Source organism: Heliangelus exortis, chromosome 1, assembly GCF_036169615.1.
Source record: "Heliangelus exortis chromosome 1, bHelExo1.hap1, whole genome shotgun sequence".
Classification (NCBI taxonomy): Eukaryota; Metazoa; Chordata; class Aves; order Apodiformes; family Trochilidae; genus Heliangelus; species Heliangelus exortis.
In genome coordinates, this window is record NC_092422.1 from 68,074,815 (window position 1) to 68,095,736 (window position 20,922).

The window sequence follows — 20,922 nt, forward strand, 5'->3', positions numbered from 1 at the left end:
GCTCTTGTTTACCAAAGTTAGCAGAGGGAGAATTTCCTGACTTTCAGCAAGGTAACACATACATCCAAAACACAAATAAAAACTTGTTGAGAGGAACATGGAGAAGATGTAAACCACCCCAGGATGTGGTGGTCCAGAGAAAAACCCAGACCCCTCCAGCCTTGAGCCCGAGAGCCTCCCTGTGTACCAAGGCACCCCTCAGCCCACAGCAAACCCTGGTGGGGGGATCGGGGACAGTTTGCCTGGTGGCAGGACAGCGATGCTGGCACATCACTTCCCAGCCCTTCCTTTGCACCCCAAACTTGGACAACTCCGACCCCCTCATTCCCCAGTGCCTGGGGAACCTGTCGACCTAAGATCAACTCTCATCCCTTGACTTACTTGGCTGTAATTAGCCACTGGTTAATCTCTGAAGTGATGAATAATTTTCCAGGGTTTGCAGCCTTCCCTGTGGCCCTCCCCACTCCCCCCTGATTGCTTTAAGTAACCCAAGTTTAGATGTGGTGCTCATAAAATCTAATGCATATTTGTGTTACCAGGAGAAGCTGGGTGGGATGGTAATAAATTCTGTATAGATGTCTACTATCTGATTAAGGACTTGCAGAGGGTGGTGGGTAGGAGTCTTTGGGCAACAGAATATAAAAAAGATTCCAACTGGAATTTGAATTAAGGAGCCTCCTCAAAGTAGCATAATCCTCATTATGATGGAAGAGGAACTGATTTCACTGGAGGACCAGCCTGAAGACATGGCTTGCAAGGGCAATGAAAGCCTCAAGAGAAAAATGAAATCCTATCAACTGGTGTTGAGGATTATGATTTCATGAGTGTGAACAGAACTGCACAACGAATAGCACGTGCCTCAGAGAGAGGGATGAATGTCCCCAAAAAGTTCTGAGTATGAGAAATTTGAACTCTGTTCAGTTTTTAAAAGATATTTACAAAGTCTTCAATACAAAAACAAAAAAACAAACAAACAAAATTCTTGTTTAGGAGAAAGAAATATAGCTCTTGGGTTTCTCTCATAAAACTTCCAAGTCATGAATTCGTTATTCAGTAAAGAAGGAAGTGACCTGGTAAAAGAAAACATTGAGAAAGTGATGCAAAGCTTCCTTTTGTCTAGAAGTACCACAGGTCCTTTGTCATCCCGTTCATCATGCAGCAGTCAGAATTAAATACATGCCTTTTTTGACATGATAAGCAAAAACGTCCTTTTAAGTGTTCCTTTGAGAAAAGAAGCAAAACTGAGTAAGGTGGAGGAAGTCAGTCTGCAACGACGAAAGAAATCATCATTCTTGCCCCAGGCTTCAGCAACTCAGCTTTTCCAAGAAGTTCAGAATGACCCCATTTATTGAACCAAAGACACAAGTGCCCTGTTTCCAACAATAACCCATAGCATCTGCTTAAGGAGGAAGTGTAAGTGAGCCTTACATCTAGGAGTGATGTTTTCCCATACACTCTCCCAGCAGCAAGAAGCTTCAGAGATTTCCTGACTCAAAGGTTACACCTAAACTTTCAATGAACCTACTTCCACCACTTCATCTAATTGCACTTGCAATTCATTCAAGCACCTGGCTGCCATTGGGTTCTGGGACAACAAGCTCGGTGATTTAGTGACACACTCATTTACACTAAAAAGTTGTGCTTCAGTGGTGGTGGTTTTTTATTTATTCTCTTGGATGTTTGTGTACAATAAGACAGAAAATAACCACTTCTCATTCACTTTCTCTATACCATTCATAATTGCATGACATCACACCTCAGTCATCTGTTTGCAAGCAGAAGAACCTGGCTTCATTAGCATGGAGTCATCCCAGCTTACCCACTAGCCCTCTTTCTTTTTTCCAGTTTTACCAGACTCCTCTTCAGTATTCACAACAGGATGAAACAACAATTTCTACAAAGGAAGACAGATGCTTCCTATCCTGTTTTCATCTTCTTTTCTGCTAAGTAATAAAATTTTATTTGCCCTTTTGACTGTCATTGAATATTGAAGGTGTTCCATAGAGACCTTTCAATGGTGAATCACAATTTTTTAATTTTTTTTTTGAGTGCTAGTAGTTAATGTAGATCCTGTTCCTGTAAATATAAACATGAATTTTTTTTTCCTCATATGCAGTATTTTCATTGACTGACACTCAGTATTTGTCCATCACTTTATAACCCAGCCATTCAATATTGTGAAATTCTTCCCTGTTCTTCATTTCACAAGATCACCAGATGGCTGAGGAAACTCTGGAGACCATCCAGCCCCACCCCCTGCTACAGCTGGTTGCTCCGGGCCACGTCCAGTCAGGTTTTGACTATGGAGACCCTAAAACCTCTCTGGACAACCTGCTGGACCAACTTCAATGTCAAGAAATATTTTCTTATGCTTAAATGAAATTTCTTGCTTTTGGGTTGTGCCCATTGCCTCTTGTGTTACAGGCACCACTGAGCAGACCCTGGCTACATCTTCTTTACTGGCTCCATCAAGTATTTATGCACTGGGAAAGGTCCCTCTGAGCCTTCCCCTCTCTAAACTCAACAGTCCCAGCTCTCTCAGACTGTTCTTGTATGTCAGATGCGTAAAGTCCTTAATTATCAGTAGTAAAGTTAATTTGACTATCCTAAACAAATTTGTACAATCATCTTATTGTTCATTCTTCTTCCTATATTTGTCTCTTATAAATGTACTGAACATACGGCCAGGGGATCAGGAGTGCTTTTGCTCCATCCCAAAGATGACAAATCATTCCTAAAGGTTGTTTTCTGTCTCCTAATCAGTTACTAATCTATAAGAGATTTTTCTCTTACCTCAAGATAAGCTAGCCATTTTAAAATATTTTCATAGAATCATAGAATTAGCTGGGTTGGAAGGGACCTCAGAGATCATCAAGTCCAACCCTTGAGATCATCAAGTCCATACCCATTTTGGTATGAACTGTGCCAAAAGCTAATCAAGATTAAAGTAATTCATGCAGTTGTTGAATTCTTCAAAGCATTTAAGCATTTAATAAATGCTTAATGAATAAATTAAGTAAATGTCTGGAAAAAATGCACTAACTCTTCCAAGAATTATCATCACATATTTAACTCTATATTTTTTTATGATGTCTGCCTATTTTGTCAAAATTCACACTCACTGTTATATTTACAACATCCTTCTTAAAACTGCCCAACAGTCACGTATGGCCCTCTTACAATTCTTCTGTACCAATGGAGATTTGAGGTCCTATGCAAAAGATATTAGAAATAGTCCTGAAATCCTTTCAAACTACTGGTGGATTTTGGCTTTTACCACAGTGGCTTGGTTTAGTCTATTTTAATTTATTTTCTGATGGGTGGCACTATAGCTATACTGAGTTTGTAATAATCCCCATACTATTAATAGACACTGCATTTTTTAGCTGCTCCTTTTACGTACTTCTTTTAGAAGAGACAGTGTAGTGTTTGCCTGTCTTAGAACACATTTTCAGACTGAAGATTCTAAACCCATCTGGTTGTTCCTCATAAAGAAGCTTCATTCCCTTGATAAGCTTGTCTTCCTCTAAATCCTTTTCATTTTTATGTTATCCATTTTGAAACAGGCAGTCCAGGACTTAACACAGCATGTAAGATGCAGACACACAAAAGATTATACAGTGACAAACTCATACTGTCTGTTTTGGTTTTAATTTTTCTAACCATTTTTAAGACTTGTTTTTCTTTTTGCTACTAAGCACTGAGTTTTCATAGCATGATCTATTGATCTTCCTCCAAATTGATGAGGGCCAATACACAACCCATCATTTATTTTTCTGGAGTGAAGATTTTTCACTACATCCATCAGTCTACATTGATCTGAATTGGACGTGCCTTTTAACATTCAGCTTATTATGATCTTTCTGCAATTCTTCACACACATCCCTGGTCTTTAGTACCCTGAATAATGAAATGCAATTTGAAAGACTTGTCACTTCACTGCTTGCCCTTCCTCTAAAGTTACATGCTGATAGCATGGGTCCTAACACATATCCCCATTGGACTCCAGTAGTAACACTGTCTAGGAAGAAAATGAACATTTCTGTCTGTGTTCTGCCATAACCTGGAATGTTATTGTGTGAATGTAATTACATTTGTACTTATCCTTTGGGCTGTGCAGTGTCCTTAAGAGCCTTAAGGAATTTACTTTAAGATTTTTAGAAATACTACCAAAACATAGGAATCCAAGTCTCTCTCACTGACATAACAGTTGAGCTCAGTTAATCAAAGTTTTTTACAATGTAATACACCCACACAGATGTTGAGTTACATTTCTACTTGAGATTACTCCTCAAAAGAGAATTCTTGGATCTTGAGTTTCTGTTCAGTTGTTTGTCAATATTTTAATGACAGTTTCAAATGCACCAAAGAGTGCTATAATGAGTTTGCTCATCAATATGTAGACTCAAATCACTGCCAATTATAAAAAACCCTATAAATATTATATGTGAAATGTTCAAAATGAATAAACATAAACAAATATATTTTTTAAAAGGTGTCTGGGATAAGAGCTAAACAAATGACAGATACTCTCTACGAACCCCTCTCCTTTCCCAGAAAAAAGAAAGACAGTAAGGATGAGAGATTTATCCTTATTGGAAACTCAGCTACATGGATTTAATGAAACAGTACTGATGAAAAAGAAAATAATGACATATATACAAATATATACCAAACCACTATTGTGTTCGCCCCAAATAATGCTCATGTCAGCACTGAGACTAAAGGGTGACAGATTGGATTTTTGGAGTTAACAGCAGATGGGAGCAGGATGCAGGAATGCATGGATTCAGGAAGGTGCAGATCAGGATTAAACGTAGAAGAATTGATGGAGTTCTCCCAGAACACCACCTCGATGGGAAAACATCAGAACAAGATCAAGCTGCCCAGAGAGATGGTAGTAGCCCATCCCTGGAAATATTCAAGGCCCAGGTTGGACAGGGCTTTGAGCAACCTGATCTAGTTAGAGATGTCCCTGCTCACTGCAGAGGGTTTGGAAGTAGAAGACCTTTAAAGGCCCCATCCAACCCAAACCATTCTATGGTTCTATTATGTCATTCTATGAAAAGACCTTGACCCTCGTGATCCCTCAGATTTGCACTGAGTATGATGTGTATGGGATGGAATACTTTCTTTGGTCAATTCTGGTCACCTGTAGATCCACTCCTCCCCACAGGAGAGTCACAGGTGCAACCCCTTTTCCTTCCTTTCATTTCTGGAACACAAGAAGTTTAGCAGAACCAAACAGGTTCTGCATAACATTCTCCAGGAGTAACTCTAAACATCCAGCATTATCAGTCCTAGAAGCAGACACTGACTGAGAAACTTGCTGTGCTGTTACTTAGAAGAGACCTTACTGAAAAGTAAATTTACTGGAAGGAAAATTAGTTCTGTCCTGGCTCAAAACAGGACAGAAGGGGAAAAAAAAACCAAGGACAGTCTTCAAACAGAAATTAGGGAGTAAAGACAAAACTCTTATTGATTGAGAAAGCTGTGTATAAAAATAACAGAGCACTGTAAGTGGAGTTTTTTCTGATTAAAGTGATACATGAAAAACTACTGAGTGACAATTATAATGTTCTTATTATTCATGCATTTTCTTACTGTTCATATAAGAAAAAGGAAACTATCACCCACTTTTAAAAGTGGGCTAACTCTACAACCTATTCAAGACTAATAAAACCTGGCTGAAGTTAGAAGAAAAACACTTTTCTTGAAAAAAGTTATAACACAAGCATCTCATACATCTATGTACAGTGAGAAAAATTAAAGTATCCCATATAAATTTTTAGTAATTGAAATTAAATAAAACTGCCTTTGAAAGTGAACAATTGCACCATCTTGACAGAATTTTATTATCCTTCTATAGTCACTTTGTAGCATTATATAATATAAGAATTTTTTGATATATGGTGCAGAGAGTCCAGCTTGAAAATTGGAAACTAATGTGAGTGAAACAGATAACAGAAATTTCTTGCTTGGCCTCCTGCAGGGCTTACAGAGGTCACACAGAAGTGCTGAGTCTGATGATGGAACCACATTTATTTATGCCAAAATTGCATGGTTCAAATAAGTCACTTGAATATATATACACACACACATTTATATGTATGAGACTGCTTCCTTTTAGAATGTGAGCCTGTCTTATAAAATTGTGACAGTGATACACCCAGGCACTGAAGATTAATTACGCTGTCCTGAACCTGGTGTTTTATATTAAGCAGCATATGTGTAATGTTGTCAAGCTGAAATTCTTTTGAATTTCACTCACTATTCACAGACAGGATTGTCAAAGCTTCTGTATTAGATATTGTCACACTTTTATTTCTAACTTTCTTTTATTAATGTACTGACAAAGAAAAAAGGGGAAAATCAAACCTAAGCTCTCCTTTTTAAGTCAACAATTTTTACATCCACTCACAGAACCCTCTTAAAATTAAACCCAGTGATGAGGGATGAAAGGCATATGAAGAGTTTATGCTTCTCATCAGTCTAAATTCAGACACAAACTGTGGCCAACACTGTGAACCAGAATGGAATCTTGTTATAAAATGGACTGAATTGTCTTAATTTCCAATGTCCTTTTTGCCAACAGCACATTTATTTGTAAGTCCACACAAAAAAACATCCTCAATCTCTGCTAGTGATCAACAGCCACCAAAACCTGGGTGTCATTTACCTCCTCTCTCTGGAAATGAAAATGCAAGCTTAGTTATCAAGTACTAAATTGTGTAAATTTTCTAAAATTCATACTGCCTCAGCAGTAAGAGGCTGAGGGCAGGGCAAACAGCATCCAGAGAGGGAGATCATCATCAGTAGAAAGGAGCCTTGCGAATCAGTGCTGGGACTGGAAAGGAAGAAGCTGCAAAAGCACTGTGCAACCACTTGCTGAAAATGCTCCAAGTGAGCACATTGCCCTTTCATGCAGTGAGGATTCGTGCTCCACAAGGCAACATGCTTTCTACTGATTTGTTTCCACATCCCAGTGGTAGATTGGATTTAAAAGCAAGTTACTTCAAACATTTACTCCTCTAAAACGTCAAATGGAGTCAAAGTCACATTCATCCCAGGCAGTGAATCATCTTTGCATTAGACATTCATGTTTGACTCATTTGCCCACTCCAGGGGGATCATTCTTTATTGCTAAATATTCCCACTTACTACTTACTTCCTGTAATGGGAAAGAAGCATTCAGTGAATGGACAAAGTATTTACTGTGAGCTACACGGGAGTCTCCCCTGCAAGCCTAAATTCAGCTAACACTGACCCTTCTTTCATCTAAGTTCCTGCCTATATACAAACATAGGGTGAAAACATTTCTAGAGTAGAAAGTTCGAGCACAGTTGCTGTCTTGAGGCTTCAATCTTTGCTTGTGTGGCCTGAAGCTGAATGAATGCCAATGTGCCAACAAGTATTTTAAGCATACTCTGGACACTTGTGGCCAACATTTAGCAACAAGGATGGAAGGTCATTGCATTTAATGTGCTTTTAAGACTGTTTTAATCTTGCTGCTGGAACAAAGCCTGTGACTATCTATTCTACTGACAGGGCTTCTCTGCTCTGAAGAATTTCACAGGCAAAGATGGCTGTGACTCACTAGATCAGAGTCTGTCTGAAATAATTGAATCAGTTTTAAAACTTACTCATCAAATGCTTCCTATAATTAATTTCATTAATTTACATTTACAGAGATTCGTAATGCAAATATTAGGGTTGGTACAAATGAAGAGTGAATGGAAGCGTGTATCTGTAAGAACCAGAAGAAACAGCAAAGCAGAGAGGTAAAAGAATGTCTCTAACAGAAAATAAAGAACATGTTTTCAGGACACCATTCATGTTCTGAGTCAAGGACAGAGCACAAAGGACTTGTCAGGAGATGACCATGCACTCTGACACCAGGAGAATATCAACATCAAGGTTGTGGCATATCACCCATACCATCACTTTTCCTGTTAGCTGACCAAGAAAATAGGTTATAGGCATAGTCTTATACTCCGGAGAAGGACAAATGTATTAAGAACTGATGACTCCTAAAGGGTATAAAAGATCTGTCCATAAGCCAGCTTGCCATTTCCAATCAAGAAGAACCAGACGGGCAGGAGAAGGGCTTGGGAGCTGCTATGCCTTTTCCCATGCTGCACACAAGTGACACTCACCAAGACCACAGAGGCACACACATCTGGGTGCTTGTGAGAGGATGGGTGTGAGTGGCAGTGAATGAGATTGATGAGGGGGTTGCTGTGAGATGAAAAAAAACAGCTTTCTTAGAGATTTTAGAAGATTTTAGAAGAGGTTGAGAGCACCTCTCCTATGAAGGCAGGCTGAGGGAGTTGGGGTTCTTCAGCCTGAAAAAGAGAAGGCTCCAGGGAGACTTTATAGTGGCCTTCCAGTAACTGAAGAAGCCTACAGGAAAGATGGGGAGGGACTTTTTACAAGGGCATGGAGTGACAGGACAAGGGGTAATGGCTTTAAACTGAAAGAGGGTAGGTTTAGGTTAGACAATAGGAAGAAATTTCTCATTATGAGGGTGGTGACACACTGCAACAGCTTGCCCAGAGAACTTACGGATTCCTCATCCCTGGGAGTGTTTAAGACCAGATTGGAAAGGGCTTGGAGCAACCTGGTCTAGTGGGAGATGTCCCTGCCCATGGTATGGGGGTTGGAACTGGATGATCTTTAAGGTCCCTCCCTCACACTGAATTTTGTTACACAAAATGTCCTAAATATTAAATGGTATAAAATAAATCTTGAAAAAAAGTAACAATATTCCATGTTTCCATCATCCTATGCAAAAAGAAGAAAACTTGTGTTTCAGTTTTCCCACTGAGTACATTTTTGTAGTCCACCTTAAATATGAAAAGAGATTTCTTTAGTGAAATATTCATACTGGCATCATTAGCTATGTCTAGCTACATTAGCTCATCTAGCATCTAGCTACATACAGCAGCATCTGTTTACACTTTTGCAGGTGTTTGTTTTGACATATCTATTAAAACATGTATGACTAAGTGGTACTCCACATAACACCTATACAATTCCAGGGCAATTCCACTAGTTGCTGACTGCACTAGACTAAAAATACATGACTACTATGCTCTTGTGTTTTGCTTCCTGTGGTTTTTGTTAGTTTTTCTTCTCATGGGATTTGTATACAAAACTTTAGAGAGAGTACATTCTGTATAAAAGCTAAAAAAAATGGCACCGACAGCTTGCTACTGCATTATGAAATACCAGCCTTCAGTGATGCAAAAGTCATGTACACTAATGGTGTAAAAGTCACAATGTTTAGGTAAAAATGAAGTTAAAGAAAGATAAAGGGACCAAAATGCAGCATTTTAATCATATGAGTATTCATGGTGCTACTGCGTGTGACTGTCCCTCGGGGAATGAAACACCATTGTAAGCCCTGGAATAAAACCTCGTTTGCACTCCAGAGGAATGAATCCCTACAGAGATAACGGTGGAGGAGCAGAGAGAGCAGGAGGCTGCTCCAGTTGCTCAATCGTGATATGTCTCAACCATGCTTATTCATCATTGCAAAACAATTGTTTAAGTGAAACATGCCTAAAAAAGGAGAAGCTGTGATGGTGGGCTTTGGGAGCTTCACCAACACCAACCCTCCCCTGCTGGCCAGACAAACACAGGATTGGTGATTTTCTGTCTAACTCTTCTTCTCTTGTTCCCTCTCTTTTCCTTCCTAAAATTATTAAGTGGCACAAGGCCTACTATGATTTTCCCCAGGTCACACATCTTGAATATAAATGTATTGTGACTTGTTATAATCAAAGCATCAGTCTTTATGACCAGGCAGCCTGCACATTTATAATAAGCGAAGTATCAGTCTTTATGAGTTATTGCTTCTATAGCTTTAATTAAAGCTAATGCCCAAATACAGACCTTGAGTGACATTTAATTGTAATGAGGGGATTTATGGATCAGTTACCTTCCTCTTCTACCCATGAGGCAGGACATAACAGTTACATACTGATGTAGTAGATATGTTAGTGACTATATATGTCTAGTACAGAAAGCTGAAAAAAGTCTCACGTTATCTGTAGTACAGAGAAAAAATTGTATATTTAGGACATTTTTTGAGTTCCTACCAAAATTCACCTATCCTAACTTCAGGTGTCTCAGTCTTACATGGTCACTTTATGAACTTTTTATTTTCAATGAAGAAACACAGGCACTTGCAGGAGGGGAGTTGTCCAGCCTGCCATGAATGAAACACTCTTGGTTTATATTTCTTTGCCCTGCCCACAAAGGCTACCTACAGTGACAAACTGAGAAGTAAATGTGCAACTTTTGCAAGGATGGAGTCATAAGGCTTCCTCTGCCCTTATAAAATCGATCATCCCTCACTACACATTGAAATATTACTCCAAGGCTTTCTTTAGTTTTGTTCTTAATGAACACGTGCACCCTAAACATCACAGCACAGTCCATCCTTAGCAAAAAGATAATAGAATATTTTTGCAATAGCCATATTTTTAAGTATTTTTTTATGACTTTGTTGTTTTCTTCTTCCATAACTCTTCTAAAATTGGCATGAAAAAAAAAAACCTCTTCTACTTTTCTTTTAAGATCTCACAAAGCAAAACATAAATCAAATCTTTGCTTGTGCTAAATGCTAGCAAAACCCTCCCCTGCCTTCCCCTGCCGTATCTCTACTTATTCTGGAAAGAAAATACTCCTTAAAAGAAATAAAAAATACTTTTTGAAACAAAAAAAGTATATTAGGAAAATAACTACTTTACCTATTATAACATGCATGCCAAGTCGTGCCAAATGCTTCACAGTTTCGTACCCAATTCCTTTAGCACCTCCAGTCACTATAGCAACCTTTCCATTTTGTGTAGGGAAAACTGTATGAAGAAAAACAAATAATGTAAGGTTAGTTCATCAAAGTAACATGATTAAGAAGTTAAGATGTATTTTAAAGAGATGTATGCTTAATAGACCACATAAGCTGGGCTAATAAACAACCTCAGAAGCAACTCAGATTCTAGCTCTCAACAGAAACACAAGTTATAGAGCATCTGCCATTATCTACTGCACTAGACTGGAGCTGACCACATAAAAAGAGAAACAACTTCAGAAAGTTTCTCATGTCTAGTTGCATACACTTTGTCATCCCACAGTAATCTGTCCTTTACAATTTTCACCTTAATTTTGTTACAGAGCAAGGTGACAGCTGTTACAAGTCAGCTCAGGGACGGTTTTCTTCTCGTGCAAAGGGAAAAAAAATTCAAAGGGCAGCATGATATGCTACAAACTTTTTGAATGACTAAGGACAGGCCTCTACCTGTCTCTACATGGGGAAACAGCAAATAGCTCAGCCCAGCACAACACTTCTAAAGGGCAGGAGCTGGTCAGCCTAATTTACCTGCACAACTGAGCAACCCCTTGTTGAAAGTCGCAGGGTCCTGGCTCCCAGAGGAAGAAGGGAGAAATTTTTTGCACAAAAAAACCCACCTGCTTTTCCCACCCACCTCAGAAACCAGCACCCCTGACACCTGTGGCCACCCCCCATCACCTCTGCCTCCACAAGAGCTTCTCAACCCAGAGAAACATGCAGCCCAGCTGGCAGGGCATAGTCCCAAACCCACCACTGCCAGGCGATGCTTAGACCCACCATCCACACCTCCTCTGTGCCCAGGCAGCCCTTTGACCACCAAAAAGTGGCTGGGATGTCTGCTGTGGGGTGGCTGCCACCCTGAACGCCAGCTCTCACACCAGCCATGGGGTGCCCAGAGCATCCCTCCAAGATGGAGGGAGCCCTCCCACCAAAGGAGAGCAAAGATGGTTTAGTTTAACTGCTTGGGGGGTAGGGCATGGAATATAGGTCAAATAGCAAATGGGATTTTTTTTATTATTTATTTTTATGAGGTGGCAAATCTTTCATATGAAGCACCTTGTGGTCTTCAGGAGGCTGAGATGAATTTCTGGTTTTCAGAAGAAGCTGCTAGGTATTTGGACAGGGAAAAAGGCACTGAGTATTTTGTTTTGCTGTGGTGCAGTGTCTATAGGCAATGTTATAGATAGCAAAGTCAAAAAAATGCCAACTTTCATCTATCAAAGCACTTTGTATTTTCATTTGTAGGTTTTTAGGGTATTGTTTTGTTGTACAACACAAGCTAACATTTTATATGGTTATGAAGCACAAGACTCATGCTGATACAAGCAGCTTTCTTCTCAGCAACTTCAAAAAGGACTCAGATTTCACCGGCTTTGAAATACATAGTTCTTTCCAGCACGATTCAATATGAATTTAAGTTCTCTTCAGGTAACTATGTGATTCTTTCCATCCATGCAGAGTGAGAACCGTTTGCAAGTATTTAAAAGTTAATTATTATTACACTGATATCTATACATGCAGGTATTGAGCTAAATAAAAGTTTGCCAAGAGGGCTAAAGGGCTTCAATTTAGTTATAAGCAGTCCTGCAATTTTCACCGAAAATATTTCTCTTAATAAACTCTAAATGAAACATTCACATTTTTTTCAATAGTTAAGCCTACAAATTAAAGCTACACCAGTCGATAAATACTTGAGTAAATTGTTCACTATGAATAGTAGTTTTCATTGTGCATTGCTTTATTAGACTTGGCCTTTTTAGATTGTGTCTTCTTGGTTCTGTTCTGCCAGCAATGTGGGGGAAGAAGAAAAAAAAAAAAAAAGCACTTCTGCATTTTTTGAAAATGCAGAGAGAGAGGAAAGAAAGATTTTAAAGAGGAAGAAAAATGAATGTTCTTTGAATGTTCTTAGTGTGAAACAAATTGTCACCTCTATGTGAATAGCCCTTGTGTCTCAGCGTGACCGGATATGCCTGAAATTTGGCAAGGACATATAATCTCAAGTCCTTTCATCCCTGCAGTGAAAAATCACTGCCCATTCATAAAAAGAGGGACCAGTATGTGCTCACCATTCAGTGTTTTAGACTACATGAGAACAAGAACACATTGCTTTGTACCAAGGGTGTACTAAGAGGCAACAGGTCCCTCAATGAGGAATGGGGCAAAAGTCTTTGCAAGAGGACAGACAAATCTGAATCAAATGGCTTTTCAAGCTTGTTTGCTCAAAATGTTCAAGACTACGAAAAATGAGCTCTGGCAAAGCAAATGTCTCTTGGCTCAGTTGAGTCCATGCTGCAAGAGCCATTCTGAGGCCCCTCCTGAGGGGCACAAGAGCTTTAAATCCTTAGAGGGAGCACTGGTATTGCCTCGGTGTTAAAGCAGGAAAGGCTGTTCCTGGCCATGACAGATACATGTGTAAATTTTGCATGTGGCAGATGCATATCTACTTGTAAATAAAACATCCTGTGAGCTCAAATCCATAAAGTAATTTTCTTTTAAAGTTTTGTTCATGCAATCGTAATCTACATTGAAAATTCTGCCGACACATGAGAGAATGAATTGCAAAAATTGGAAGTTTGCTTTCTCCCCAGAGCTCTCCCTCCTCATTTATCTTTTGTTCCATTTCACCTGTGTGTTTGGACACAGAATACGGAGAAAAGCAAAAAAAAAAAAAAAAAAAAAAAAGAAAATTAAGTCATTTCCATTTTTGTTTATTTCACTATACCTGAAAAAAACACATACTCTGACAACAAGAAAGGAATTTCCTCAAGAGAAATTGCTTTCCTTGGGCCTAAGTGCCTTCTGCTCTTCTACCTTCCAGTGCTTCCTCCTCTCACCACCTTGCCAACCTGACATTTGGATTTTGCATGCTGTATACAGCTGCTCTCACTCATTTCCCTTACTGCACCATTGTATTTACCTATTGAATAAGAAGTGGTATTTTAGTACAAAATTGTTTCAATTAGAAGAAAACAAATAAAAGAAAATGAGAAGTGCAGACTGGCGAAGTGGCAATAGCATGAAGGAAAAATGGGAAGTCAGGAGAGCAAAGTGATAGAAGGTATCACTGTGATGAAATGGTGCTCAGCAGAGGGCAATGAAAGAAAGTGCCTGGTCCTCTCCAGCCTATGAAAGCTGCAAAGAAAAGGAGTTTTTGGTCTCAGTGGCCACCCAAGTCAGGTATATATATCATCCTGCAATGAAGAGCATTACAGCTGGACAGAATCCACTGCAGACATATATTTAGTGAGATCCTGTATAAGCTTTAAAACAGGCCTGTTTGTAGCAGCTAGCTTCAAGGACCTAAGCACCCAGGGAGGGAGGTGTGAGGGCTGTGGACACAGGCATAAATGGCCAGTACCCATTTTATTTACAAGTACAGCATACAGCTCCCACAGAGCATGGTTTTGAGTAGACACAACACTGCATGTCACATCTCAGTATGGGACTCACTTCATCCAAAACAGGAAACACAAAGAGAAAAACTGAAAACATATTTGGGAGGGGGAGGGGGGGTGTCAGAATAAATAATCCCCTAGTTAATTCTAAATTTTTACTTCTATGAATCTTAAAATCATTTTAATCTGCAGAAAAGCTGTACTGTTTCCATCAAGACAAATACTTTAATGTAAAATGAGTCTCCATGAAAATGAGACACTACTGGTTCTGACATAAAGAAAAGCAGTCGAAATCAAATCCAAGACTGTGTGTGCAAGGCAGCAGCAACTGCAGCAAAAAGCAGTTTATCAGTGCCCTGTTCCCAGTACAACTCCATTTCTAGGTAGAATTTCATAGGATCATAGAATGGTTTGGGTCAGAGGGGACCTTAAAGATCATCTTATTCCAACCATCTTATTATCTTATTTCCTCATGGGAATGGACACCTCCCACTAGACCAGGTTGTTCCAAGCCCTGTCCAACCTGGCCATGAGGACTTCCAGGCATGAGGAAGCCACAGCTCCTCTGCACTGTTCTTGTGTCTCACCTCAAAGTGAGGAATTTCTTCCTACCGTCTAACCCAAATTTACCCTCTTTCAGTTTAAAGCCATTATCCCTTGTCCTATCACTATACACCCTTGCAATCAGTCTCTCCCCATCTTTCCTTCAGGTACTATAAGGCTGCTATAAGGTCTCCCGGGAGCTTTCTCTTCTCCAGGCTGAACAACCCCAACCCTCTCACCCTGTCCTCATAGTGGAGGAGCTCCAGCCCTCTGATCATCTTTGCAGCCCTCCTCTGGAATCACTCCAAGGGGGAGTTTGCAAACCAGCCACCTTTTCGGTGGGAAACCGTGAGGAAAACCAACATCAAACTTTCAAAGCAGACCCGGGCTCAGCCTGGTTTTCCAGCAAACACTGTTTATTTTGTGCAAGAGGCCGGAGGCTGGGAGCCCCCCAGGCAGGAGGCAGTGGAGACCCACCAGCTTTGCTACCCCAGGGAGGTTCCCTCAGGTGCATCTTGCACCGCATTTAAAACACCCCTCTCTCTGCCTCTGCTCCTGGTAAGTAGGTAGATACTTATCTGAATTACAGAGGCGTAATGCCAGTGATCTCACCGTGGGTCATGAGAACCATACAGCACAGCCCTGGTGCTAATGAAATCCCCTGACCAAGCAGGAGCTGTTGATGTCCCTTTGTGTTGGAAGAAACCAGCCTGCCATCCTGAAGTGCTGCTTTATCACGCCAGAGTCTGAGAAAGGCTTCTCCCAGGCTGCAGGCTTTGCCTGCATCCCAACCTCTTTGGAAGAAATAAGCCTGTCTGCTTTGCAAATGGATTAAGCTAAAGCAGAAAAAGAAGGCAGATTTATTCTGTAATAAATATCTCCAGACACGAAGGTATTTTAAAATAATTATTGTCCTTTTAAATATACTTCTCCGTAATCTGAAATAACTTCTATGTACACAGACATCCTCACACACAGTCTGTGCTACAGAGAATCTAAGGCAATTCTGTAATTTTTTAAGAACCCTAATTTTCCAGGGACTCTTAAATAATGCTCTCAAGATGTCTCTGCAACTGTCAAGACCACAGAGAAATAAACCAGACTGCAGATCTGCATCAGTGACCAATTCCAATCAATGACCAGCCCTTCCTAGGAAAATATGAACATTGGGGTAGAGATGAGGGTAACTGAAGTAGTCAAATCAAAACAGTGGTATTAACCATCTTCTTTGCAGAAATGTAATGTGGACATTTGCAGAATGTGCAGAAATGTGACCACAGACAATGCAAACCTCAGAAGGAAGAGCTCAGAAGAGATCCCCTTTAACAACTGCTTGCTCTGGTATTCTGCAATCTTTAAACAAGCACAGCCTTTTGAGGGGAAAGAAAAAAAAGTGTTCAAGGTTTATTAAAAGCAAATTGCATGAAATTTTTACAAAGTTCCGTCTCCTACTTTACGAATCCAGCCATGTGTATTGTGGGAGATTATGAGTCATGTGGACATTAAAATACAGTATCTTTGTATTAATCTCTTCATTAAATCCTCACTTTTAAGACATTGAAGGCCAAAGGCAGAATTTAGCTTGTTTAAATCAGTCTCCAGCCCTTATCTGGCAAGAAAGACAAGCAGTGCTGAAGGCATCTAAAGAGCTGGTCAGAGGAGTCACCCTAGAGGCACCATGCTAGGACCTTCCTGCACCTCCTGAACTGAGCACTTGGCACTGGGATTCCTGTGGCATTTGTGCTGAAAAGACCCCTCCAGACAAATCCAAACAGTTATTTTTTCCCTTCCTCCTAAAACTGAATAATTTACATGCAAATATTATGCCTGAAGGTAACTGGCAGTACCACAGATGATAAAAAAAAAAAAAAAAAAAAAAAAGAAAAAAAAAATTACAATGAATATTTAGTTTGATGACAGAATAACAAGTGCCAAGTTTTGAGCTGTTCCTGTATTGCAGCCCAGAGTGAGTGAGGAAAAGAGGGCAAACTATAATTGTCAGTCCTCACCTAATGCCACAGGACACAGCACAGTCGGGTTTTTCTAGTTGGCTGAGAAATTCGTATAGCTCAATCTACCACCAGGTTATTGATCAGTTTTCCTGATCCCAAAATACTCTGACTCTTTCCCCTCAATTTACATGGTGGCAATGCTGAGATTACAGCCATTAAGCCCCCATTCAAAACAGATGTAGAAAAATAATTCCTTTGCTAGTCTGAGATCAATCGGTAGACCACTGGGGGAATCCAAGCATTTTCAGCAAGAAACTTCTGTTTCAGCTTTAAAGTCCTTTCTCCATAAACTTCTGCCTTGGTAGAAAATTAGAAAAAAGGTCCAGTCTCAAAAAGTCATTCCAGGATTATCCTATTTCAGATACTCAAGCCCTGAGGAATAAACCAGACAATCTTTTTTTTCTTGTATGACACCAGATTTCACAAGCAGAAAAGTTGTAGGTCCTAAGCTTGTCCTAAACCTGTGCAGATGATATTTCAGATGCAAATGGACTTTCCAAATTTGCACACCAAAATCTCTTCTGCCTCTGCTGCTTCCTGTCCTTTTCCTAAGGAACATCAATATGCAATCAAGATTGAAGGCTTTTAAGGCTGCAAACCAGGTAGGTGGCAACCAGCCGGACTAGTCCTGTGAAAAGGTATCCTGCTGGTTTCAGCACTTGGAAGCCATCAGACCTTCCGCTCATGGAAAACTGTCATGCACACATGCAGATCCACTGGCAACATGTCCAGTGTACCTCAGATCAATTGGCACACTGTGTAAGGATGATTTATTTGCCCAGGGAGATCACCTGCTTCCAAACACAACTGGAATTTTGCCCCAGCTAGGTGACAAGCCTCCTAGCTTTTGTCTTTAATTCTGCAGAGGAAGTGAAAGCCAGGAATCACAAGGAAACAGAGGTACCAGAGACAAGTTGGCCCTGGAGTTACTCATGGGAAGAGAAAGGTGTTGAAGAACCAGAACAGCAGGAGAAACCAAACCAGGGAAATGCGTCCCTTACCCTACAAAGGCACAGGATCTCAAGGTGCTATTAATGGAACAGCAGCAGCCAGATGGCTGTAAGAATTTCAGCAGCCAGGGGTAGACCTAATTTAAGAAGCCTCCCACACAGCGACCAGTAGGCAAGACAAACTGTTAACAACCACTAGCAAAGCCACAGCAAAAACCATGACATCCGTAAGACCAAGTTTCTCATTTAACCATTGCTCGAGGCACCACACGGCTCCTAAAATGCTGTGTGCCGAAGCACTCACACACAACAGTTCACACTAGAACTTCATAAAAGCTGAAAAGCCATAACAGCTCTGTCCCTTATATATCATGCTGGGACATTGAACATGAGAACATTCGTGCAGCCCTGTGCTCCATGAAGAGGACATTTCCACATTACAGCAAAGCTCCCGTGCTCTGGCAGCACGGGCAGTCACAGCACTACAGAATCATTGGAGCTGGAAGTGACCTCTAGGGATCCAGTCCTTGGACCAGCAGCAGCCTGGGATGCCTGGACACCTGGGAACCAAAGAGTGCTGCAACACAGGCCAAGGTGACAGGTATCCAGCAAGCCTGGACAAATGGCCAAAGTACAGCAAGGCAGCAAATGACACAAAAGCAGGAGAGTCAGCAGCTACGCTGACTAAAAAATGTACCCAGCTAAGGAGCCTATGTGTATCCTCATACCTTCCCAACCTCATCAACATGGGAACAAGTGATATCTCTTCAGAGTTAGAAGCAAATATCTGCTGAGCCAGACTAATGACATTTTTTTACCTGCCAATGAAAACAACTGAAAAACAAAACCCAAATTTGACCCCGTTGTAAGTTTAGAGCATTTGCTTAGGCTTTTGACAAGGATGCCAGCTTGCTTATAAGGGAAAAACAGTAATAGTTACAGACAAGATGACAAGCCCTCCACAGAAGCCAGAGATACAAGTTTCCAAAATCAATTCCAGGACTTGTCCCCAGATAACTCATTCAGCTCATGGGAAAGCTGAACTACAAAGGATTAATAAATAGAATAGCTCCTCCTCCCTCTTACTTTTCATCTCATGAACACTGGGAGCCTTCAGAGGCATTAGATAGCAACAAGTGTTATTAAAGTTCAATATCACAAGACTGGAGCACCTGTATCCACAGCAGGACCTAACTGTAATAAAAGAAATTCACATACTAGAAAAGATACAAGATAAACTGGCACAGTAGTAAATAGAAAGAAACCAGCATTACAGTACCGAAAGAAGTATTTTTTTTTTTGCTAAAGAAAAATAAGATACTCTAAATAAGGCAACATTTTTCAGAGCAACAGTTTTGGGCATTCAAAAATCCAAGCTTGTGATAAGAGATCTCTCTAGCAACATTGGGAAGGGGGATGGAAAGCTGCACTAAAATTTTCATTTGCATGCCACACCTATCTGCATTTCTTCTAGTGATTCTTGGAAAGACAGGATAAATGCAGATAAAGGGAAATTTCTCCCTTACTTCCAAGTATTTAGCTGAGACAGGTCTCTAAGCAATTTAACATACCTGAATCATAAAACTCTGCATAAGAGCATTGTCCTCAAGATGAAAATAAAAAGGTCCAGTAAGGAGACTTGCAAAGACACTTTGGGCTCCTGCTATGTATGGAGACAAATCAAACATGATTTGGAGTAGGGATGCTTGCACATGTATTATCTGTTCCTTGCTTTCTAGAGAATACGACTAAAGTGTCTGCAAGTTTTTGCAAAGTTAAGAGAGCCAAGGGAAGCTGTATTTTCACACATCTTTCAAATGCAGCCTGAGTGCTTTTGGTTTATTTGTCAAATAGGTTCCTCAGTAATATCGATCCTGGACTTTGTGATGATGCTTGACTTGGCAGAAGGGCTGCACAAAGGAAGAGATAATTGCAATTTTCAAAAACAATACAGATGGCAATTTTCCAAACAGATTTATACATTCTTTACTCTGACTCTACCTCTTCCTCCAATAGATCCTACTCAGACCTTCTGCATCAGGCTCGTTGACCTTGCCAACAAAGCTGCATATTGCTCCCCCAAGAAGGAAGAGGCTGGGAATGGAGAAAATTAAAGAGGATGGTTAATCTGGGAAGTTTTCTTGCCATTTCTGAATTTACTTTCTCTAAAAGAATGGGAAACAAAGCTGCATTAAAAATGGTTTGATTAAGCATATATCTGAGCTTTTTACAATACAAGTTCAGGCTGATTTTGACAGAGTGATATTAGGAAATTTGATCCCAACAAACACAGAGCTGCCCTAAGGTAAAAGAAACCCAAAGTAGAGGGAGGGTGCAGTTCCCCAGTCCTAAATCTCACTTCTGGCCATGTTTGCTGCTTTCAGGTGCTTTGTTCCTTTAGCCAAAAGTCATATAAAGATAAGAGATTTGAATCTAATTTTTGCAAGTGCCAAATAGATGGATTGAGCACACCATTATACAAATCAAGACAGTTGGGAAATACCACAGTGCGCTATTAAAATCTGCTAAAAATTCATCAGGAATCCAGGTTTGCCCATAATCTGGAAGTAAAGTTCCTAACCAAATGTGTAGGAACAAGAGAGCATTTGATCCCTGGGAGAGGATGGAGGGGAGAAACAGAAAAAGACAGAAAGGGAGGAAGGGAAGGGAAGAGGGAAGAAAGAGGAAGGAAAGAGAGAGAGACAGAGAGAGCAAGAGAAGGAAGGAAGGAAGGAAGGAAGGAAGGAAGGAAGGAAGGAAGGAAGGAAGGAAGGAAGGAAGGAAGGAAGGAAGGAAGGAAGGAAGGAAGGAAGGAAGGAAGGAAGGAAGGAAGGAAGGAAGGAAGGAAGGAAGGAAGGAAGGAAGGAAGGAAGGAAGGAAGGAAGGAAGGAAGGAAGGAAGGAAGGAAGGAAGGAAGGAAGGAAGGAAGGAAGGAAGGAAGGAAGGAAGGAAGGAAGGAAGGAAGGAAGGAAGGAAGGAAGGAAGGAAGGAAGGAAGGAAGGAAGGAAGGAAGGAAGGAAGGAAGGAAGGAAGGAAGGAAGGAAGGAAGGAAGGAAGGAAGGAAGGAAGGAAGGAAGGAAGGAAGGAAGGAAGGAAGGAAGGAAGGAAGGAAGGAAGGAAGGAAGGAAGGAAGGAAGGAAGGAAGGAAGGGAAAGACATCAAGC

At 40.5% G+C, this 20,922-nt stretch overlaps 1 protein-coding gene across 1 annotated transcript in view; it reads right to left on the reverse strand.

The window, feature by feature from the left end:
* DHRSX (dehydrogenase/reductase X-linked) overlaps window positions 1-20,922 on the reverse strand; it is a 169,929-nt gene that overhangs the window by 121,262 nt on the left and 27,745 nt on the right. Inside the window, exon 2 of the mRNA XM_071747255.1 lies at window positions 10,758-10,865. Within this exon, the coding sequence (XP_071603356.1) occupies window positions 10,758-10,865 (108 nt within the window). The remainder of the gene's footprint in view (window positions 1-10,757; window positions 10,866-20,922) is intronic.